The sequence below is a fragment of the Pleurodeles waltl genome, chromosome 2_1 (assembly GCF_031143425.1).
Source record: "Pleurodeles waltl isolate 20211129_DDA chromosome 2_1, aPleWal1.hap1.20221129, whole genome shotgun sequence".
In the NCBI taxonomy this organism is placed as follows: Eukaryota; Metazoa; Chordata; class Amphibia; order Caudata; family Salamandridae; genus Pleurodeles; species Pleurodeles waltl.
Window position 1 is genome coordinate 683,495,995 of NC_090438.1, and position 24,397 is coordinate 683,520,391.

General features: G+C 42.5%; 1 protein-coding gene across 1 annotated transcript in view; it reads left to right on the forward strand.

The window, feature by feature from the left end:
• Positions 1-24,397, forward strand: part of ACSS2 (acyl-CoA synthetase short chain family member 2) — a 121,850-nt gene that overhangs the window by 81,880 nt on the left and 15,573 nt on the right. The window contains exons 10-15 of the mRNA XM_069216657.1: positions 1,075-1,208; positions 6,705-6,837; positions 15,825-15,881; positions 18,263-18,343; positions 19,242-19,350; positions 21,553-21,621. Of these exons, the coding sequence (XP_069072758.1) occupies positions 1,075-1,208; positions 6,705-6,837; positions 15,825-15,881; positions 18,263-18,343; positions 19,242-19,350; positions 21,553-21,621 (583 nt within the window). The remainder of the gene's footprint in view (positions 1-1,074; positions 1,209-6,704; positions 6,838-15,824; positions 15,882-18,262; positions 18,344-19,241; positions 19,351-21,552; positions 21,622-24,397) is intronic.

Sequence of the window (24,397 nt, forward strand, 5' to 3'; positions counted from 1 at the left end):
CAGGTCTGAGGCTTAAATCAGGCCTCAGACCGGACTTGCGCCATTTTTTTGGACGCACAACCCCCATTGACATGACTCCTGTCTTAGCAAAGACAGGAGTCATGCCCCCTTACCCAATGGCCATGCCCAGGGGACTTCTGTCCCCTGGGCATGGCCATTGGGCATAGTGGCATGTAGGGGGGCCCAAATCAGGCCCTCCTATGCCACTTAAAAAAAAAAAGGAAAAAATACTTACCCCAACTTACATCAACTTCCCTGGGATGGGTCTCCCCATCCTTGGGTGTCCTCCTGGGGTTGGCGAGGGTGGCAGGGGGTCTCCCTGGGGGCAGGGGAGGACACCTCTGGACTCCTTCCGAGCCCACCGGTCCCTTAACGCCTGCCCTGACCCAGGCGTTAAAAAACGGCGCCCATCAGGCTGTGCGCAGTTTTTTAAGGCCCACCCCCTCCTGTGCGTCAAAATGACGCTGTGGTGTAAATAAGGCGCACAGGCCTTAAAGTCATTTTTTGGAAGGGACAGCCTACCTTGCATATCATTAACGTTAGTAGTTTCCCGCTTCCAAAAAATGACGCACATGGTGGAATTTTGACGTCCCCGGGCTCGGGCGTCAAAGTTTAAATATGGGGCAGTGTTTGCGCCGAATGTGCGTCAAATTTTTGGACGCACGTTCGTCACAAACAGAGTTTAAATATTCCCCTTAGTCTATATTTAGCTTGATCTTTGTCTTACCCCTAAAGGGAACGCGGTCTACAGGGAAGACGATGCTGGAATCCCACGCTGATCTTCTTCCCTTATGGAGGGACCTTTCCGTATTATGTTGTTCAAAACGTAGATTTTAGTGCACGACCAGGTCAATAACAATTATATTTGTGTACACAGAAGGAGCCTTCACATATGTATTGGCGAGCAGATGTTTTAGGGACCTCACAATTATCAATGATCCAGATTTTCCTCTAATAAGACCAATATGTCACCAATCATAGAACAAAAATGCAGTCTTTCGAGGAAATGTGTTTTCTTGTAAACAACAGCCGCCGCGAAATGTTACTACTTACAAACCTTTTTTTCTCCTAAAGTTTGAAGGGGTCCCTACCTACCCACACGTGGGAAGAATGTGGGAAATAATTGAAAAGTACAAGGTGACGAAGTTCTATACTGCTCCCACCGCAATCCGCCTGCTCATGAAGTACGGACCAGAAGTCGTGAAAAAGTAGGTGGTCAAACTCTATACAAAAACTCAGTCCGAGAGAGATTAATATGTCTGATTCATACGTTATTAGGCCGTTGCCTGTTTAGCCTGATATCTAATCGATGTTTTCTTGAGTGCAGTATGTGTAAATGTGCTTGTTTTTTTAACATATTGATCCCAACCACATGGTGGGAGCTATAGTTTTACTGGGTGTTATCTAAAGAATAGCGTTAATGAAATCACAAGAGACATTTACAAAAAGAGATATGTCCTCACAGGGTTTGAACAAAGGCACCATCTTCGCCCAGGCCTAACTTCCATCATGCGCCTTCCAGCCCTACGGTGGTATTTCACATCAGGGATGGCGGGTGAATTGGACGGTGATGCGGACGTCAACGTGGTAACGAGAGCAACACCACGCAATTGCCTTTGTTTGCGCTTTGGCCTTGCAGGGCTGCCTGGTGGAACCTTTACCTGGCATTTGAATGTCACACATAGCAATCAGAAACCTTGGCAGCTATGAGAGCCAAATCAAGGGTCTGTTACTTGCCATTGGCGGTAGGCCCGATGTGAATACCTAGGGAGTCTCGGGGAGAGGAAGATTGAGAAATAGCTTGAAGCTGATGCCCCCCCCGTGTCTTCAAGCCACCGTCCTTCCACACTGACATACTAGAGGTGGCAAGCCATACATTTGCAGGGAGAGCCAGGTCACAGCCCAGCCCTGTCAAGTGCCACGCATCTGGGGTAAGAGTAACGCATTTAGTGTGGTGATCAGCATCACTGCACATTTATAGCGACTCTGATACCACCACTGTATTAGTAGCGCGAGCCGAGGACTGCTAGCAGAGTGCTGTGCACACAGTGTTGCCACTAAACTGAGCCTGCATAAGGGATCGCCCTTCGTCTCACAGTTTCTTTACTCACAAACACTGTATCCTGTAAATTAGCACCAACTCCGGCCTCACTTAGCTCGGCCGTGACGGCCTCAGGTACCACGTCACATGCAACATACTCTGACAATATTCTCAGAAGAGTGCATCTTGCGGTGAGCAACGATCAGTGCGGCTGTCCAAGCTGAGTGATGATTCATTCCACAATATCAAGAAGTCAGTAATTGGATTATTGGCCAGTTGACTTGGCAACAGGTGGGCAAAACTTTGTTTTTGTGTTATGGTGCCCCTGCAGCCGCAGGCAGACTGACTGGCCACGCGGCGCCCACGGCCTCATGTGCTGAGGTAAGAACTCTGCTTGAAGTGTTGTCGCAGGACTCAGAACTGATAATGGGCGATGGGATATTACCACCCTTGTCAGAAAGGATTTCAGGTGTCAAACTTCAATGAATGTATTTTATTTACATTTGGGCCGCACACATCCCTATGAGTTGCAGATACTGACACACACTAAATATATCACAGACACGTTTGCTGTATACCCCAGCACAGTTGTGCAGTGTGTACAAGGATTCCCAAGTTTTATTTTAAGAAACCTTTATTTCCCCAGTTGAAAGAATCTCGCGCTCGTGCCACAGCCGTAATTCGAAGCTCCGCGCTCACCAGCCATGGACCAGCTGGAAGGAACAGTCCTCTCACAAGATTGTGCTTTTTTAATGTAAAAAAGTTCAAACCAGCAGTCAGATATCTTTACCAGCACCATCTTTGCGGTAACAGGAGAGCAGCAGCGCTGGCAGAGTTTCAGAGCCATTAGTATTGTTTACTGCACAGTTTCTCTCAACCTCTGGCCTGCTGGGACTGACCGTACAATCTACTGCACACCACCAGGGGGCGGGCTGGCTGCGGGGTTTGAGGCGGGTGGAAGAAGTGTTCTCCTGTCTTGCATTGCCTGGCACACGTATTACAACATGGGAGTGTTTTAGCCACTCTGATAAATGGTGCGTTTTCAGAAAGCAAGCAAATGTTTTCACTTTACAAGTAGTTAGCCTAGTAGTTAGTAAACCCATTGCCTACACCAAACTGTGCCAGGCTGTATGGCCTGACTGAAGTTGTGCTCTGTTCCATATGAGCACTGTCAATTCATTCTAAAGCTTAACTAAGCATTTCAGGAGCACCACAACAGTTTTAAAGCCCTTTGTAGACTAAAAGAATGAGATTTTAGACATGTATATCCTGTTCCTGCACCTGACAAAGCCTCATGCAAAGTGTCAAACTTAAGGCATGCAAATTTCACACATAGGTGCTCTCCAACCTTGGAAATGTCACTCATAACCAGCTTGAAAACTTGGAAGCTATGGTAAGTCAGTGTTTCTCTTGTCTTCATTGCTTAATTTTGCTCGCGAGAAAGTGTCACTCATAGTCGTTGAAATGTCACTCATAATTACACTGAAATTATGAAAATGTCACACATAGCAATCTGAAACCTTGGCAGTTATGAGAGGATCTTAAAGCCCGTGCATGATGCAAGCCATGAAAATGTTTGCTATATAAATCTCACAACAAACATCATATAAAGTATTAGAAAGTCGCTTAATATGTCACATAGCACTTCCCAGAGAAGTACTTACTAAAAGTAATAGTTTTTAAACATTAAAGTTGAGTGCACCAAGAGACAAGACAATTGTCACGTTGACCTCATGCGTGCCCCAGATTATTATAGAACAACATTATAGTGTATTAAATCAAACACAATAGGTTTCTGTACATCTGATATTCTGAACTCATATTTGAAAATGCTTTCATACACGTTAGTGAAGAAAAAAGAGTTTTGGTGAAATAAAATAATTTGCTTGAGATCACACAATTTATGTGATGAAGCCTTGATTTATCCAGGTTTTCTGGTTTTACTTTATACAGATGAGACATGAAATGAGTATCATTTTTGTCTTTCTTTATATTAAGTCTTTGGTGTTAACTATTTGTGCATCTTTTATATACCGTCACCCTGACCCAAAGGACAAATTGGATGCTTTACATGAGCACCAGTTTACATTGCACAGATTACATTCCTATTTTACAGGCATGGGGAGCTTAAGGGATTTGCCCAGAATCCCAGAATTTTGAGCTGACGCCGAGACGCGAACCTGATTCCCCAGTTTCAAATTGGGTAGCACTGGCCGTAGCGCCACATCCTGGGTATAGGGAAGGTGGCGAGCAGAAGCCACATGAAAGCTTGGCATGTTATGTACTCGATGTTCAAACAAGACCTTGAGCTGGGCTCGACCAAGGCTTCAGGTTCAAGACTGGCTCGAGTTTTAGAGGCTTGCCCACCTCTATTCCATACAAAAAAAATTGGCGCCAAGTATAACAAAGAAATTCTAATATGGCAGCTGTTCTTTGGGCTGCTGCCATGAGTCGAGGAACCCTTCATCTGCCTCATTGTAAGTGTCCTAACTTCATAATTGGTGGCGATGCCGTTGGTGGACAAACTTAGGCATCCAAGGTTTAAACTGAGGCAAGAAAATGGCTAGTCAGGAGATGCTACTTAATTAGACCATTGTTATGTCAGTTTTTGAAGAAGGTAACATGACTGGTGGATAAGGTAAGATGCCTGGAAAGGTACGAAAGTCAACTCAGAGGAAGGAAAAGGAAATCTCCCTAGGGCTCTGATGTAAAGGATCTTAGTTGTTCAGTGTAGGGAGGCGGTTGGAAATGAAAGAACCCCCTTCCCAAGCCCTGAGCCGTGTTAACCTGCGAGGCTGTAGAGACCGGTTCCTCTTAAGGGGCTGATGAGTTCTTGCTTTGGAGTATGGACATGGCTAGAGATTTTTTTAAACACATTATATGATACCCCAGAAATCACATTCAACGCTATTTGGACGTTCTGACATTCCCAAATCCAAGATGTTCCTAGCAGTGACTCCACCTGGATGAGGTCTTGGAAATTCAATTACCAGGGGCTTAGGAATGACTTAGAAGATTGACTGCATAGTTTGTAGGACATGATTGAATGACTGTAAGCTTTTATATAGCGTGAACTGCTGTCTAGACACCCTCTATGTGCTGTTCATTCTGGTATTCCTGAGACCTAAATCAGGCTTCCACTGAATGAATGAAGAGGAGGTGAGGTTGTGACAATTCACTTTCTGTTGATACCCAATGAGGCCCCAATGAATTCTGATATCTGCATTCTTTCACATCACACCCTTTCATATTCATCTCAAAATTAGATGGAGTGGAAGAAATCTTTGTATACATTTTATGGCCTTCAGAAATGATGCATTCTCAGAAGTTTCTCGGTCTAGAATTCTAGAGAGAGTGACTGTCAAATATCTTCATTCAGAAGTAAGGGTGCTGTGCCTCGGCAGCAGAACTTAAATCCCCTGAAGCACCCACAAAATGTACACACCAACACTTGAGTTTACAATGATGATGTGAGTGCATGCCTAAGAACACAATTCATGTGGTGTATGCACCCTGGGGCCCCGTTGCATCACTCTTGTTTATGCAACATAGCGCAAGCACAACTCTAGCCCAAAATGAGATTTATGAAACTACGGCAAGCCACCTTGCATGGCCCTGAGTGGCTTCATAAATCGGGAGTAAAGCAATGCAGTGCAAACCGCTGTATTGAATTACTCTGCCCCAGGGAGGTGTTCCATGGGTGCTGTATGGGCGTTCCCATGCAAAACATGGATTTTGATGCATTCCAGATTTACTAGAAGTGGTAGACCTGGGAATGCATAGAAAACCTTTGTCTCCCCAGGTGAGGCGTTATAGGGAGAAATATCTTTATTTCTCCTCAATACATCCGGAGGCTCAGCATTTTCTTCCATGCAACTCAGAAGTGAAAGATTATCCTGAACCTCTGCATTTTCTCTCCATGCAACTCGGAAGTGAAAAAGCATCCTAAACGTCAGCATTTTCTTCCATGCAACTCGGAAGTGAAAGATTACCCTGAGCCGTGGCATTTTCTTCCTTGCAATTTAAAAGTGAAAGATTATCCTGAGCCTCAGAATTTTCTTCAATGCAACTTGAAAGTTAAAGATTATCCTGAACCTCAGTATTTTCGTCTTTGCAGCTTGGAAGTGAAAGATTATCCTGAACCTTGGCATTTTCTTCATCATTATCATTAATATTACGGTTATCATGAATCCTAAGAGTATAATCATAATAGTAATATAAGCATTGTAATAATAACAACAATAAGTGTAATAATAACAACAACAGTAAGCAAAATAACCATAATAATCATACAATTATCTATGTAATGTGTAAAGACCACAAACACCATTATCTTTAGGCAGTGGAATAATAAATGGCAATATTTTGTATTTATATATAATAAGTATAATTACGTAAATGAATCATAGTATGAATAGTAATATAGAAGTCATTTAGTATGCTATGTAGTATTTCATGGGATATAGAGTCTGCTAAACAAATAAAGTGGCAGTGCTTTTTAAGCATCACTGAGGACAGCATTGCAACATTATTTTATTGTTTTGTGCGAGAAGGTGTTTTCGTTTTGAAATGAGATATAGATTAACGAATATCATTCATTATCATAGACTGTTATTGAGATGAGACATAGTGCGTTCAATAGCAATATATATTTTTTTTCTAGGTATGATCTGAGCTCACTGAAAATCCTGGGGTCAGTTGGAGAACCTATAAACCCTGATGCATGGCTGTGGTACTACAACGTTGTAGGGAACGGAAATTGCCCAATTGTGGACACCTTCTGGCAGACAGAAACAGTGAGTAAATATTTGCTGGGAAAAAAATACCTTTTGAAAATAAAGTTACTGTTAAATACGTCCACTTTTATTGATATAACTTAAATCTTCATGCATGCACGTTTTGAGGATTCTAAAGTCAGCTTATATTTTCAACTGGAAGCACAAAATATAACTCTGATTGAGACATCTAGTTGTAGATTCCTTTCCTTAAAATTTCCCCAGGCGTCAGTCTGGATTTTTCTCAAGCAGTACCCCTGCACGTCATTAGGTGGCGTTGATCGGCTCTGTGTCCGTCATTGGCATCGTCCGCGAATGATATGGCACTGAGGGTCGTATAGAGGCACTACCCCGGCGCTGTCAGTTCTTTTCTTTCTGCGGCAGTTAGCGCTGATCCGAAGAAAGAGCTACCCCTCAGTTGTTTTTTGATTTTCTTTTTTTTTTTTCCTTTTGTTGAAACTTTTTTGAGTATTCTACTCCTGGTGTGTAGAGGGATGTCTTCTTGCAAGACTGGTTTCAAGCCCTGCGGATCCTGTCAGAGGGCCATCTCCATGATGGATCCGCACCACATGTACCTTTGGTGTTTGGAGCGCAACCATGACCCGAAGTAATGCTCCGTGTGCTGGGACATTAATCCAAAAGCTTTGAGAGAGCAGACCCTAAAGCTCATGGCAGCCCAGCGCTCAGCTCAGCGTAAGTCCTGATCTCTGTCAAGAGGAAGGTCTCGGAATCGATAGCGGAGTCCCCCTCTTCATCGTCCCACTCCAAGTCCTCAGGACGCTTGGGTAAGTGGAGGCATAAGAATAAGTCAAAGAAAGTGAAGCGCTCTTCAACTTCATCTTGTCCATTGGCCAGCATAGTCAATCTAGGCCTCCCTCTGCAGGGCCTTCATCTGTGGCAACTCTGTGCCTCCCTGAGTTTCTGGGAGCCAGAGCGACCCCAGCACAACTCAAGGAATTTTATGAGGCCATACACCTCATCTTCGAGCAGTCTGGCTATGCTGGCGTGCCTTTGGGCCCCGCGGAGTCAGAAGGGACCCCTTCAGGTTTCTCACCGGAAGCTTTGGTCTTCATTCTGAGGGGCACCCATGGATCTCATACTGGATCCAGACCAGCGCCTGCAGTACCACCTCGACCGTCCCCGGCACCGACCCTGTCTTCAATGCTTCCGGGGCCGCCCGTGCCCCTGGACGGGTCCTTCCCCATCCTCATTGACTGCTCCAACATTGAGCCGGATGGGTGTTGTACGACGCTGAATCTGTCGCTGATAGAGGCCTTGCCCTTTATGTCGGACCCTTAGCCTTATTCCTTTGGGTTTGGTTACTGTGAGGAATGGGAGGGTTTGCCGGACCCTTTAGAATACCAGCTCCAAGACCCCATGTATTGGCATACGGACCTGGGTGAAGCCAGTGGACTGGCTACCTCACCAGATACTGACATGCTCTCTCCCCCTACTTTGGCTATGGGGAGGGCACCTCATATATTATGGTGGTGTGGAGAGCAGCCGAGATTCTGGACCTCGAGTTGCCTCGGTGACAGTCAGGACTAACCTTATGACAGAGGTACTTCATCCTTAGGTTTCATCCTCTGAACTCCTGCTGCTCTTTAATGAAGCCCTTACGGATGGCCTACTGGGTACCTGATTCAAACCCAGCACAGGGGCTCCTGTGAACAGGAGTATTGCCCACCGCTATCACCCAGCACCGGCTGGACATCTGTGTTTTTTCTAAGTCGTCTTGCTCTCACTCTCACACTAACCCCTTCGTCACTGCCTCTACATCCTGCCCGAGTCTCCCAACGTATAATTATAGCTCGGGCTGGCTTATGGCTGAGCTAGGTGAGGCAGGCTTAGAAAGCACAGGCATAGAATGAGCTTGGAATGAAGGCATGGAAGGAGCAAACAAAAGTGCTGCCTTTATGCTCACCTTGCTGGCTGGCATGTAGCCCAGTGCCAGGTCCACAGAGCCTCTCTTCCCTCAGAAGCAGCCTCAGTGCTTAATTTGAGCTGGTGTTTCCTGGTATAGTCGCTGGAACTTATTTGTGGGGACTACACTTATTTTTCCATATCTGACATTTCCTGAGTGCAAATGAGTGAAAAACACACAAATCAAAAAGACGGAAGAAGAGAAGGAAAGCAAAACAAAGAGAGGAAGCAGGAACCTACAGAAGTCAGATACAATTTAAAGGAGTGTCTGGTAGTGGATTAATGAGGCATGAGGTGGGTTTAAGACTGTCAGCCTTAAAGTGTGCCAATGTTTAATTGCACGAGGCTCGGGCTTCTGAGTAGATATTCGGGCAATGAAAGCTGTGGTAGTAGCACCCTGAAGTTGTGAGGTAGAATCATAAACTGGAACCTGAAATCACCACCTGCTGCTGAGAGGCAGGTAGTCGAGTAGGGAAGAAAGGGTGCAACTGAATGTCGCTATTCCTTCGTTCTTCAATAAGAAATAATGTTTTGATGCTGAAGGTGTTGCACAGGGATGCCATTGTGTGCATCCCCGCCCCCAGGGAAAACCACTTGGTCCTCTATTGCTGGGTGCTGTTGCTGGACGGAACTATTGTGATGGACGTCAGTGTGCACCTACCAGTGAGTGCATGTTTTCCTGTCTACCCCTGTATTGAGTCTAGTTCAAAAGGATTGGCTATGCAGAGAGAGAGAAGCCCTACCAGACAGGCATGGTCTGGTGCAGGATGTGCTCCCCACTCAGCCAATGCTCACCTACCCCTTTAGTTGCGCTGTGAAGATCCTATTTCCCTTTGCTCAGCTAAAACCAAACATATCACCTACTCATGATTTAAACAGCACACTCTTTGTATAACTGTTTGTCAACTTAGCTCTGGTAACAATGTGTGCTAGTTTTCATTTAATAAATGCTCATTTCAGTTATCTCGCTGGCTGCTACTTGTTGAAAACTAAACAATGCGGGGAGAGCCAAAATAAATGCCCACACATCAGGATTCCCATTTCCAGTGGTGGTTACACGTGGAGGTCGCCATCACTCATTTTTTGGGGACTTAGCTTTCATTATCAGATTTTGACCCAGAACAAGCAAGAGAAAGGCAGAAAAGGGGTAAGAAAGGAATATGAGAAGGACTGGAAAACAGGGAGAAAGAAGGAATGAAAAAACCCTGCAAACTTAAGATAAAAGAGCAGCATGTGTTTGGTGGTACCTGAATGAGCATTGTAGTGGAATCAAGGCTAGAGTCCCAAATGTCAACTTTGAGGGAGGAGGGCTCCAACTTGGAGGAAGGATAACTTGCATGTTTGGTTCACAGCTCGCTGCTGGTGCGAGTACTTCCACCCTATACTATTGCTGTTGCCTGGTTAAAATACAACTTAGGACTCTGCCATAGTTGGCATATTTAAACAGGGCAAATGAATCAAATCTGGTCCATTTCTCTTGCTGCATGGGGAACAAGTCATCTTAGGGGACTTCAGATTTCACAAATGCCATTAATCCTGGGTGGGCCTCACATACTATAGAGACCGAAACATTAGCACAGTTCCACTACTCGTCTGTAATTTACTTACCATTAGCACAAATTCTACAGCTCATGGATATGTTCTGATTGTTTTTTGAGAGTGGATTTGACATACATTTGTCTCACGTTATTTTAAAACAATGGACAAACTGCACACTTGACATATGTGTGTCTGACTGCTTCTCTCTGAACCCCGACTTATGTATATTATTCTGTAATACACATAAAGTGAATGCAATAGCTTTATTTTTGAACACCGGTTTTTCATTCATTTTTTCTTTCACTTTGTTACCCATGATTCATTTTGTTTATCCAATTCAGTTGATTTGTGTATTTGCTTTCATACAATTAAACACTTGATTGCCTTTAATTCTTATTATTTGATTCTGTGTGTCATATATCATAGACGCTTAAGCACCTGGACTAAGTATACTCTGTTTTACGAATGACTTCGGTTGAAATGTCAAACTTAGCGTTCAGCAGCACTGGTGGAGAGCTTTTGAGAAAAACTTCTGGCCCGAACACATATTAATTAACAAATTCAGCACTGGTTTGGCATCCCCAACACTCAGAAGTACTGGTACCTGGCTTCTAAGAACAACTGTGGGCAACTACACATACTTTTTTATTTTTATTTTTTTTAATTAAGCACTGTGCGCTTACTCAGGATCTCAGGGTGGCACAATGGATGGCATGTGGTTCTCTGGTGTTCTCAAGGTGCGCCAAAGGCAAAAATTATTTCACTTTGATCTTTTTTCATAAACTATATTCATGTTTTATGTTTATACTTTGAAGAACAAAAACACACTGCAACCCTGCCCTATTTAAATGTTGTTTTCCTCTTTAACAGAAGAGACGTGTTGTGCTCATTCTCACTTAATCATCTATGAGTCACCTGCATAGTTGTATCTCTTTAAGAAAGAGTTAATGCACTGAATAAATCACTTCATCCAAGCACCTAACATAAATATATAAAAGTATAGGGGCAGTACTGAGCTTCCATTAAACTCTTTCTCAAAAGCAAATTGTTTATTTACTATTCCCACAACCACATGTTTTACGTTTGTGGGTAGCTTGCTCACTAGTGTATGATGATTTCAAATTTAATTTAAAATAAACTTGTTTTGTGAAATGATGGAATACCTATACCAGTGCTGACAGGTACTCTCTCATTTATAAATACTTCATCTAAGGAGATGTATGAGAAATCTACACATTTCCAATATCTGAATTCCGATAAGAACGCTAGTGGCTTTGTGAGGTGTTATAAGTTGTTGTGAACTTTTGGCAACTTCTGGATCTTTCTTGACTATCTTGGCTGTCCTGTCTAAAAATATAGGGGCATATTTATACTCCGTTTGCGCCGAATTTGCGTCGTTTTTTCGACGCAAATTCGACGCAAAACTAACTCCATATTTATACTTTGGCGTTAGACGCGTCTAGCGCCAAAGTTCATGGAGTTAGCGTCATTTTTTTGCGTGAACACCTTCCTTGCGTTAATGATATGCAAGGTAGGCGTTCCCGTCTTAAAAAATGACTGCGATGCATATGCGTCGTATTTATACTCCCGGGCAAAAATGACGCCCGGGAGTGGGCGGGACTAAAAAACCCGCATTTGCGCCGGATTTTAGCGGAATGAGCCCAGAGGTGCCCTCCCCTGCCCCCAGGTACACCCCCTGCCACCCTTGCCTACCCCAGGAGGACACCCAAGGATGGAGGGACCCATCCCAGGGAAGAAAAGGTAAGTTGTGGTAAGTATTTTTCATAATTTTTTTTTGGCATAGGGGTCCTGATTTGTGCCCCCCTACATGCCACTATGCCCAATGACCATGCCCAGGGGACATAAGTCCCCTGGGCATGGCCATTGGGCAAGGGGGCATGACTCCTGTCTTTGCTAAGACAGGAGTCATGTTAATGGCGTCTGGGCGCACAAAATAAATGGCGCAGATCGGGTTAAGACGATTTTTTTGCCTCAGCCTGACTTGCCCCATTTTTGGACGCCCAAACGCCATTTTTCCCTACGCCGGCGCTGCCTGGTGTACGTGGTTTTTTTTGACGCACACCAGGCAGCGCCGGTCGGCTAACGCCGGCTAACGCCATTCAATAAATACGGCGCCCGCATGTCGCTTCAGAATGGCGTTAGCCGGCGCTAATGTTTTTGGCGCAAAACTGCGTTAGCGCAGTTTTGCGTCAAAAAGTATAAATATGGGCCATAGTTTCTTATGGAGATGACAAATGCGCTGTTAAATGACGTTCACACCCTTACAAAACCCTTCCAACAGTGCAAGGGGTGCAGAATGTCCTGACCTCAGCCTGCCCTTTTTATAAAATCATAACACCTTTTTTCCTGTTATTATCCTCTAGAAATGGAAACAGTAACGAACCATGCTCTGGCTTGGATGATGCACAGATTTTCTGTCTTAAAAAGTACAATATTGGCTTTCACACCCTGTGATCTGAAGGGGGAGGTATCAGATCTGTGTAGGTGGTTGTTGTCCATGTTTGGTTGTATAGCTCCTGATAAGTAATTTCATGTTCACACAGTTCTGCGCTCTTTCAGCTTCTCTGTCATTCTTAACTGCCTAAAGATTATCTGTGACTTTAGCAAAGCATGCTACCCTGCATGGCTACGTCTGTGTTGCAATATCAGTGCATGTCTTGCATTGTGTTTTGTTTAGACTGATAACATTCATTATTCGTTAAAGATGATATAGATATAGGTAAGACTCATACCGAGTGAAAGATCCTCAAACATTCATTTATTGTTCAAGTCCTGTTTCAACACTAACATCATCCTCTCACACTCACTGAAATATGACATTAATGGAGACCTCTGTCAGGCATCGGACTTAACAGATGTGTCCATCTTACCGCCTGTACAACCACATCAGGTAAGGGCTGGAGCGTGTCTCCTGCTAATCAAGTTCACTGAGTTGCTCTGTGACTGCAGGTTTTCCCTCAGTATCAAAGATCAGTTACCCACTCTCCACAGGAACACACCCTTTCCTCAGAGCGCTGAAGGGGCCTGTCTTCCTCAGCAGTCTCGAGACTTAAAACTAGTCATATGAATGGCAGCACATAGCTCTCCATCAGAGGCCTACAATCATTTGTGGTTTCATAGTAATTGAAGCAACACTACTTCTGCATATAAACACATGGTAAATGCTTGGTCTATAAGATTCTGCTGCAAAACTAAAACATCTTTGAATGATTGTTGCCTTTTTTTGCAGCTTTATATAGTGCTAACTCGACCCAAAGGTATTAGAGTGCTTTACACGAGCACCGGTTAAATTTCACAAGGACAGATTTGTTTGTTTAAAAAAAAAATCTTTTTAAACACTATTTTAAATTGTCAAAAGTTGATCTCATATTCATTGTCCAAAATCATGCATTTCATAACTAAGATGATGGAACTTTAATGGACTTGATTTTCAAAGCTATTTGGCCATCTAAATCCAACATATGTTTGCAGTTAAGGGTATTTGTGAGGGCAGAGTACCAATCATAATTCACAAAAACAGGATTGGCAGAATTTTACCCTTGTAAATGGAATTTGCGCAAACAGAAATTGTGTCAGTAGGACGGCATTTCACATTGGCAGAATTAGGTCTAGCAGTAGGTTATGGATGTCCTGCAAAGGTAAATACCCACAAACCTGTAATATATACCCTTTGCTTTACCATTTTGAAAATACTTACCAGTTTATCCCCGACAAAGACATAATTAAATGTGTTTTTAGGGTGTCTATCGAGAAGGAACACCTCTGAAATTAATGGAAATTTAGAAGAAGGGGTTTCTCCACAGAAAAAAAGATTTTTCCTTGCATAAGTACTAATGACGGCTTTAATCAGCTAATGTCCTTTTGCGTAAACGTGTACACATTGAGAAATATTCAGCTTCACACAGTTCTTCATGTGTACATTTTAATAATGTGAGTAGTCATGGAAAAAAATATGAACCGTGCATTATTTCTAGGATTACTCATGGAATTGTTTGACGATTCTTAATAAAAGTTAAAAATTGCTATAGTAAAAGTTTCTGGTCTCTTCCAATGATGATTATGCTTTTTATTTGGCGTTACGTCCCCCTAAAAAGCAGGAGTAGATACTGTGTGGTGTGTTTGTTATAATAAAAAAGACAGAAACATATTATGACCTGATTACAAGTGAAGGTGCTATTTATCGCACCTGATAAATGACGATACCCTGGGGTTTGTTATTTATCGGGGGAGATGGCACTTATTACAAGTTAATGGGAAATGGCATGCAGATTTTGGTGTTTAACACACCAAGAGCCGCATGGTACATTAAATTCTGTACATATTTTTTCTGTAAAATTTCAGCAGGTTTGACCCGCCGAGCAATTTAACGAAGCTTCAGGTATGTAACGCATCCGATAATCATCATATTAGTAATTCCATCCCATGTGTAAACAGAGGTATTCACATGGGTCGGAAATTAACAACTAACTCATAATCAGGGCCAAAGTTGATTCACAAAACTTGCTCTTAAGCAAAGCAGGTAATTCTCAGGGTACCTCACGATTGCAGCAACCATTGTATATTTTAGTTCACAGAGTACTGTGCTGGAAAATTCCGGAGATGTTTTGAATATTTTTAGATGGTTGGGTGTAAATGAAATGCACAAACATGTCCTCAGTTGCATCTTGAGGACGCACCAGGAGTGGTTGTAAACATGGTATACAACTTATGGTGTAAATCTGAGATGCTCTGGGCTTTATGTGATTCCCTGCAATGGAAAGAGTTGAAGGATAAAGGATCTACAGACATTTGTTGTCATGTTGTTTACAACTTAATAACTGGAGACATCATTTTTGGGGCTGGACATTTGTTGTGGGATGGTGGTACTTTGCAGCAAGGGTAATAGGCTATAGAATTTTTTGTGAAGGGTGGGAGATTGCCTCATTAAAGGACCCAGCAGTCAAAGCCCTATGTTAATAGGCAGATTTTCATGTTTTCCTTGAACAGGTGACTGCAGTTTTGTAACATCAAGTACACATTCAATTTGTTCTAAAGAGTTGGTTACAACCTCATGATCTTCTGTTTTGCTCCTTTCTTTGAAATCTTTATGGGCTTATCAGGAGGGAAGGATGAGGAGTAACAGAGAATGCTGGAAGAGGAGCAGTAAAAAGCCAGAATTTGAAGGGAGATTGCACCCCCTCCAATGAGAGTGCAAAGGCCACCAGACTATGTGTTGAATTTAGAGAAACCAAATAATAACTCTTCTGTGTACTACGAAAAGTGCGAGGCTTCTCCTCCACAGTTGTGTTACATTGTATAATTGAAGGCCAGAATTACTTAGGGCTGAGAAAACTTTGTTTATAAAACTGTTTTGGGAAGTGTAGCCCCTTGTTGAATTAAATTCAATAAACACTTGTACATATGTTGAAACAGTGGCAGCCCCAGGTTTCCCTTAAGGTGAACCTTTGGCTTTATACACTCTGATCGTGCAAAGGAGAGAACAGCAGCATGGTTTCTGTTTAACAAACTGTTTTTTGTTATTTTAGGGTGGTCACGTGCTCACCCCACTTCCAGCTGCTACACCTCTGAAACCAGGATCTGCTGTAAGTAGGTGCATGTCAGAACCAAGATATTGTGGCCAATCTTAACATTTCTATATGATAATTGTTGGGTTTCTGTTTGGATACCATATCAATGTTGCCAATTGTTCTGGTTTGAGGTAAACAGACTGAAATCTAGCTATCCTTACTAGATTAGCCGTAAAACCTGCACCACTGCGTCCTGTATTGAGACTAGAGAACCTTTTCTATGATAAGCATGGATGAAAGACTTTTGCCCTGGTCTGATCAGATTAGGAGGGGACAGTACTGCTTACGGCAGGGAGCTTATGTATCTTTGAGGCCAACAATATATTAAGTGGAATTTATGAAACAATAATCACTTCATTGTGATAAAATATTTTTTCAGACTTTAACGGTGAAGTAATGTGCCTTTTCAGTGACAAATACCCATTATTAACTTTCCTTCGGAACATTTGTTCAAGAAACCTTAATACCATTGAAGTTGGAATCATATTACAAACCGGCATCAGTTACATAGGGGGTCATTACGACCCTGGCGGAACAAGTCCGCCAGGGCCGTGGGACGCGGTGGCACCGCCGACAGGCCGGCGGTGCCCCGCGTGGCATTCTGACCGCGGCGGCTCAGCCGCGGTCAGAGAAGGGAAACCGGCGGTCTCCCGCCGGTTTCCCGCTGCCCCAAAGGAATCCTCCAAGCCGGCGCAGCATGCTGCGCCGGCATGGGGATTCCGACTCCCCCTCCCGCCATCCAGTTCCTGGCGGTTCTCCCGCCGGGAACCGGATGGCGGGAGGGGGAGTCGCGGGGCTCCTGGGGGCCCCTGCCGTGCCCATGCCTATGGCATGGGCACGGCAGGGGCCCCCGTAAGAGGGCCCCTAAAAGTATTTCAGTGTCTGCAAAGCAGACACTGAAATACGCGACGGGTGCAACTGCACCCGTCGCACCTTCCCACTCCGCCGGCTCTATTACGAGCCGGCGTCATCGTGGGAAGGGAGTTTTCCCCTGGGCTGGCGGGCGGTCTTGTGAAGACCGCCCGCCAGCCCAGGGGAAAACTCGGAATACCCTCCGCGGTCCGGAGGGGGGAAGCCTGGCGGGCGGCCTCCGCCGCCCGCCAGGCTCGGAATGAGGGCCATAATGTCCTTTCACGCTTGTGATGACCTCACATTCTGTTTCCCCATTTGGATTCCAATGGATATGAAGCTTATTATGCTGTCCCCCCATCTTTAGCTGCAATTTCCATTCATGAGGGGTTTCAAAATTAAAGGGTGTTGACATTTTAGGGGGTGGGCTAAGCCAATTTTTACACAATGCATCATGTTGCCCCCCAGTTTGTTTGTTGTTTTTTCTTCTTACTGATATTCGTGTGTGTATGTTGTTTTATGTCCACTTTTATTTGCTTCATACTTATATTGCAATTACTACATAAATAATGTATTCGAAAGGAGTGAACTGAGAATGCTCGGGTGAATACAGACTATACCTGCATGTCATTTCAGGCTTCTTTAGTCATCGACAATACCATCAATTTTAATCTGGAGTTTTAAGAAAATAAATTTCACACATTGGTGAGAGGGAACAATTTTTGTTCCTGTAGTTAAATATGAATGTGTGTTCAACCATTTCATCTATATGAATTTATCAAAAGTTTTTTTCTGTTTGTGCAAATAACACACCGTGAGGCAGCGCTGAAAGAGTTCATTTTACGTCTACAAGTGTGCAATGTATTCTGGTGGCACATTTATTCCTCCATTTTCAGTGATTTTACACGTTTCCACGTAAACATTTGTGTGTGGGTGCTCCATGCACTTTGCATTTCCACCTCCCGAACCCCATTGTCCACCCATGCCACTTAATGTAAAAGTACAGAAGATCTTCTGCCATACTAAGTAACGTGCTAAAGAACATTGTTGTCTGGTAAAATATGTAACAGGCATGAGAGGGACTCACTCTTAATGCAATGTCACTAGGTCAAAAATACAGAAATAAAAAAAAAAAAATTAAAAGATGTAACTGGCCAAATCGGTTTGTCACTGAAAAAAAAATTAACAACTGTCACAAAAATATAATTAAACTAATCCAGGAAAATAAAAAATGATGTCACTCTGCCGTGGCATCTCTCTTTCTAAAAGTATGGGGCAGCTCTGTTTGAAATGTTTAGCCTAAATACCACATTTGGTAAATTCGGTATAGAAAAGTAAATAGAAGAAGTTGATTAAAAAATGAAGCAACGAGTTTCTCTTTAACTTAATTTTTTTTATGTGAGAGCTGGAATGACAGGTGAATTCTTGCACATTCACTACAGCCAAATAATGTGTATATTGTTTCAGTATCTTACACTGTTAAGTGTTCCCGTATTGAGTGAGTCTTTTCCCCAGAATCTTCAATGTATTTTTCCTGCTTTTTTCAGACCTTTCCGTTTTTTGGAGTACTTCCTGCGATACTGAATGAGCACGGGGAGGAGCTGCAAGGAGAGGCTGAAGGCTATTTGGTAAGGGGTTTCTGTTCAATTACCTTTCACCCACCACCTCTTTCCTCTGATAGAAATTTTCATTCATCTAGCTGATGCTGACCAGTGCATGATGCCCGAGAAAGACGTTGTTATGTATGGTAGTCCATTGATAGTCTGTTACAGTGTTTTATTTAAAGCATTAGCACCATCTTTTATAGAGAAATGCCTGTCTCTATAGTAATTCAAAGCTAGAATTTTTTTAGACTTATGCACTTCTCTTTGCCCTGATAGTCTGCCACCTAGCCAAGCCATTTAGAGGTACCAATTTGTAATACCACTGTGTGAGATGCCATTGATGAGGGTGTGGGGAATGCGATGTCGGCCTCTCCCGCCCTTGCTGCTAACCCTTTGTCCCTCATTCCAAGAGAGCTTTTAATGTTGGTGAGGCCTACCACATTATTTAACAGCCCGATCAGAATGACAAGATCTGGGGTAACTCCACGAAGCTCGATCTTTCACCCAAAGACTCCGCATGCTTAGAGTGGCGGTGTCTCCGAGCGACACATTGTGAGGACGTGAGGAATATCTCGTGGAATCTGGACGAGATTTATGGAGTCCCATGGTAATTCTTCATTTTAAGGGATTTCCATGGTCTAACTTGTAACAGGCCAGTAGTCCTCTTAACCCAGATTTGCCTGTAGCCTGATATTGGTAGTTACATGGGTTGCTGTGTTTGGGGATATCACCAGCCACATTACCAGGGCAATCATAAAGAGAACCTTTAAGATCATTTCTAGGATTTAAAGATTTTCTCATTGGGATCTAATGGTGTCATCCTTTGGACATGAATTCCAGTTTCAGTTGTGGAGAAATCCTGGCTGTCTATTTGTGTTTTTGGTATCTAGTCACAAATTGCGTCTTCTGTATTCTTAAACAGGTTTTCAAGAAGCCTTGGCCTTCCATCATGCGCACTATTTATGGCAACCATGAACGCTTTGAGAGTACCTACTTCAAAAAGTTTCCCGGCTTTTATGTGGCAGGCGATGGTACGATGTTTTCTTGCTTCCTAAACACATTACTAATTGGCCCCAATTAACAAATGTATTTTTAGCCGTACACATACATTTATAGTAAAAAAATACCTCCATTTATCCCTGCCTCACAGGCATGCACTGATCTACTTTTGCACTTTTCTCTGTTCTGAGTGCGGAGACATCTGCAACAATAAATCCCACACAAGAGGTGGCAAGTGGGCATTACAAATCATGGCTGACCTTGTAAATGTTTGAACGCACACAAACATATACGTTTCCCACACTAGAAATGGTCGAAAGGATGGGAACGAATGATCCCTAGATTTTCCCTAGATTTTCTGAGTATTGGGGGAAGGGATTTATCCTTGTGAAGAAAAGGTTTCCCCTGTGGAGAAAATAAACAAGAAAGAATAAAAAAGTGATTTTGCACCGCAGGAGCCATTTCCTTTTGCTTATGTCTGCTCTATATAGATTTCAGCACAGAGAGAATAGGAGCCCTTTGGAGATGTCACATGACATTGTCAGTAGCGTACCTGAAAGCCTGTGTCTTGGACAGCTTTCCAGGCCAACCTCTGGGATTTTTTTAGGAATTGAAAAATACATAAAAGATGAAAATCTCCATACGTCCGTTTACATTTCAAGTTAAGCTTGATATATAGCAAAAACAACATTATTCGACATTGAAGTAGGAGTTCAACATTTTAAGATAATGTTATTGTTGTCTGAGAATTACTTCCATTTACTGGACTAACCAAAATTATTTATTAAAATGGGCTGATACTTTTTCTACAATTATGCCAACTTCAGAAAAAAACAATTTTATTTTGAGAGCTAAAGAACTATGGGCCTGATTCTAACTTTGGAGGACGGTGTTAAACCGTCCCAAAAGTGGCGGATATACCACCTACTGTATTACGAGTCCATTATATCCTATGGAACTCGTAATACGGTAGGTGGTATATCCGCCACTTTTGGGACGGTTTAACACCGTCCTCCAAAGTTAGAATCAGGCCCTATGTCATCTTAACTCACAAGTTTTTGGTTCTTTCAACAAAAGCTACATAATCTTCCAATTCATATGTTTTCAGAGTGCATTAACATGCCGGCAACCCTACATAACATTTTTACCAAACACAGAGGGCGCATTTTTCAGATAGTGTTAATAGTGATCGCTGGTGGCCCCGTTTTACATAGTGATATGAAACATTACTCCTGCTTGCTGTTTTTTTTGTATTCACAAACTATGAGTTTAACTTTACTATTAATCTTACACTTGTAGAGACTCAACAGTAGAAGTGGATAACTCTGCCCATAAAAAGATAGGACAGGCCTTTTTTTAAGTTACTATTAGTAACATTAAACTTGTAGTTTGTGAGAACCAAAACAAATTGTATACTTACACTAATGTGCAAGTTTCCGTTGTGAATCAGGTCCTGAGTGAGCATTGCTATTTAGTCTTCTTCTAGCCCGATCTTCATAGAGGTCTTAAACTGACTGAGCATTGTTTTATTAAATGAAATGCATGAACCTTGTTTATGACTTATAGTAATATGTATACCTGTCTCCAGCCTACATCCCTGTTCTCATCGAGGCTATGTTATTAGAACTGATTCGCGTTTAAGCCTGGGGATTTGTTTAACTAGCAAAACATATTCATCATTATTTGCACATATGTTTAATTGTTCAGCACTGTTATCTGTTTTAAGCAAGATACAATGATCTGCCTATTTTCTATATTTACAAAAGATAGTATTATAGGTGCATACATTTTTGTAAATCATATGATCAGAGTGCCATCAGAATTTGCTATTCACTCTTGTCATGTACCCAAGGCTTCATTTTAGTAGGCGTACACTGGATGGTAGGTAATTATCTCAATAGGATGCCTTTTAGGCTGTTCATCAATGCAATCATGGTGAGATTCCCATCAATGGCGCCTCAACCGAGGCACTCTCTTGACTACACTACAGATACTTTTGCTACAATGTGTGATTACTTGTTACATGAAGGAGAATGGGCTTGTTCTAGGTACTGTTTCCGAGAGCAGAACCAGTTTACATCCTAGCAGTTATGATGCCACTTTAATTTAGTGTCAGACATTGCGTCCATGAAGGTAGGCGTGCAATGGATGTTTACAACATTGCTGATGTTGTAAAAAATGTCCACTTCTGGTCCACTTGGTAAATTTAGCATTTTACTCTGTTTAATACTCAGGATGTAGAAGGGACAAGGATGGATATTTCTGGATCACTGGAAGGATTGATGACATGCTGAATGTCTCAGGTAAAATGTATGTTTTTACTCATATCGTTGGTATTGTTTTAATTGTGTTGTACTTTCGTAATTTCGATAAACAAAAAACCACATTGGAAGACATCTTCCATCTGAGCATTTGGTCACATTTTGAATATTTGTGTTGCCAAAGTAGTCACTATCATTGATCTTGTATTTTAGTTTCTGATGCTTAATTTACTTCAAAATTTACTAGAGAAAGCCACCTACATCAATGGTCAACTTAAGCACAACACTTGTAAATACAATCTGACTGGTAGATCTCACTCAAAAATATGTTGAGTGCGACAGTTCTCAACTATCTGAATATTCCTTCCTATTAGGAATTCTCTTTGCAATACTTGTGTTAAGCTGACACTTTATGAGTCATTTAGATAGCATCACATGTGGCATTAATTCACTTTAGGGGGCTTGACGCTTGGTCCTGGCCATGACTATGTTTCTTTTTTTCATGTATAGCTATTGCTCGGAACCCACCATGCTAGTCACAGGACCAGTTTTCTTTACTAGGCATTTGCCTTATTTTTGGTACAGTAATCTCTTGTGATGTGTATATATCATGAACGCATGATGCACAGTACCTGATTTCCATAATTTTTTTTTATGCATCTATAGGAGCACCCATTCCTCTCCTCCTATCTGTAAGTCTTTAGAAAATCTTCTTGGCCTTCACACTTTGCATACGTCTGGTTTAGGGTTGGTATTAGGAAGGCATTAGCCAATATTATTGTCTGGGAGACTAGGCTAAAGGGTTGTCAAATAGCGGACAAGCTTAACAAAGGGAGCAAGTAAAAATGAATATATCACACTTTGACAAGTACAGGTTTGGAGATAAATTTGCTTCCCACATGTAGCACAAAAGTTTTAAGGCTTGCCTACTTCGCTTCTCAAGAAGCATGCAGCCTCTGTTACTGAAACTGTGCCCCGGACCACACCGGAGTTCCTAGGCACTACAGGAGCACCACCATGAGCTGATCTGTCAGTGACTGAAGTCTCTGCTGCGGGTATTGGATGTGGCTGCACACAGGGAGGACTGGGGGGGAGAAAATGGGAAAGAAAGCAAGATTCTAGACACACAAGATGGGATGAAAGCAGGAACTCTGTCACATGAGAAGGTGGAAATCTAAAACACAGTTTGGGGAAAAATGAAAGATCAGACACACAGAGAACTGTACGGCCTGTGCCCACACAAACTTTACCTTTCATAGCTTCCACTGCTATGTTGCTTTCTCAGCGGATGGTGTCAGCGGATAGCACCTGCCTTAATTCACACATTGCAAGGCATTTCCAAGTTAGCAGAATGGCTGGAGAATGATGAAGCCCTGTCTGCATCATCACTAGGGACCAACATCAGTAAATGTCGACCCAGCTAGCTTTTCCACTTGTGTACATTGACTTATGGGGATTGAGCTGGTGTGTTCTCTCCTTTTATGTGGGAAAGGAGTAAGCTGGTGTGTTCTCTCCTTTTATGTGGGAAATGTACAACAGATGCACACTGATTGGCCATACTCTCCTCAGTGCCCAGCTTTACAAAGGGCTGATATGACAAGTTTTTAGTGCAAACCAGGCTCCCACTATCTGTGTTCATAGACATCATGGAGATTGTATCCTGCTCGGCTCAGGTTTGATGAGTCTCATCCGGAGTGCCATCATCATGTATGGGAGCTTCATATCTGAACTCAAGAGAGTACGAATAAACCAAGGCTAGGTAATTATTAATTGAGGATTATGGTATTATTCGTTAAACTCAATTTATGTTATCCATTAGTATAAAGCTTCTACCCTGTTCACTCCTTCACTTAATTCCATTATGTGATAAGTGCAGAATTGAGAGGAAGGGATGGAAAGTACAGTGAGAATGTTCAGTTAAAATTTTCAGAACCCTTTAAATGTGGAGACCTTTTTTTCCACCACATTGTGATGGATTCAACAAAGTGCCAACAACTTGTGCTGTGCTGTCCTCCTAAGTGATGTCGAATTATGCACATCAATTAAAAGGCCTGTTCCATAATTCTGTATGTTAGGCCTCCATGATTTGATCAGTGAGATTTCACTGTACTCTTTACCTTGCATAAGGGCAGCATGGTTTTCTTCAAGGCAAATTCTCGGTGTCCATTGCAAAATCCACTGCAACACAGTACATTTGTTTAATTCATAGTTTGTGTTTATCGTATCCATGGATGCCCATTGGACTCTATTTGTATATTGTTTTAATTTACTTATTTATAAAGCACTACAGTTACCAGAAGAGAATGTAGTTTCACTGCACCAGAAACAAGAAAAGTTGTTACACTGCGCCTAAAACAAAAAAAGCAAATAAAGGGAGGGAACATTGTTAGAGTGGCGGAAGGGTATGCGGTGGGCAGAGGAGGAAGTGGAGGGACTCATCATAAGTAGAGAGTAAGGAAAAGGCAGTTCACTTTGAAAGAAGCAGTTTAAATGATGGCACTTCAGAAGAGACAAGTAGTTTATTTGAGGAATACTTGAAGCTCTGTCATGTAAATGTGCCGGTCAGTACTGACACATACATTCTCCTGCTCCATCTTCATGAGGTGAGGGTCTATAACAACTGGTATAACTTGAGGCACAAGGTCGATAAGGTTGTTTGAACATTACACCCACTGAGGGTGAGAAGTTCTAATTTAAAAAGGGAGAAACAGAAAGACACCTTTTGAATGTTGAAGCAAAAGGCTCATACCAGTAATTATTAGCCCTGAGAAACTTCATTATCTTCAGTGGTGCTCCCAGCTTTCCAATGTTCTAATAA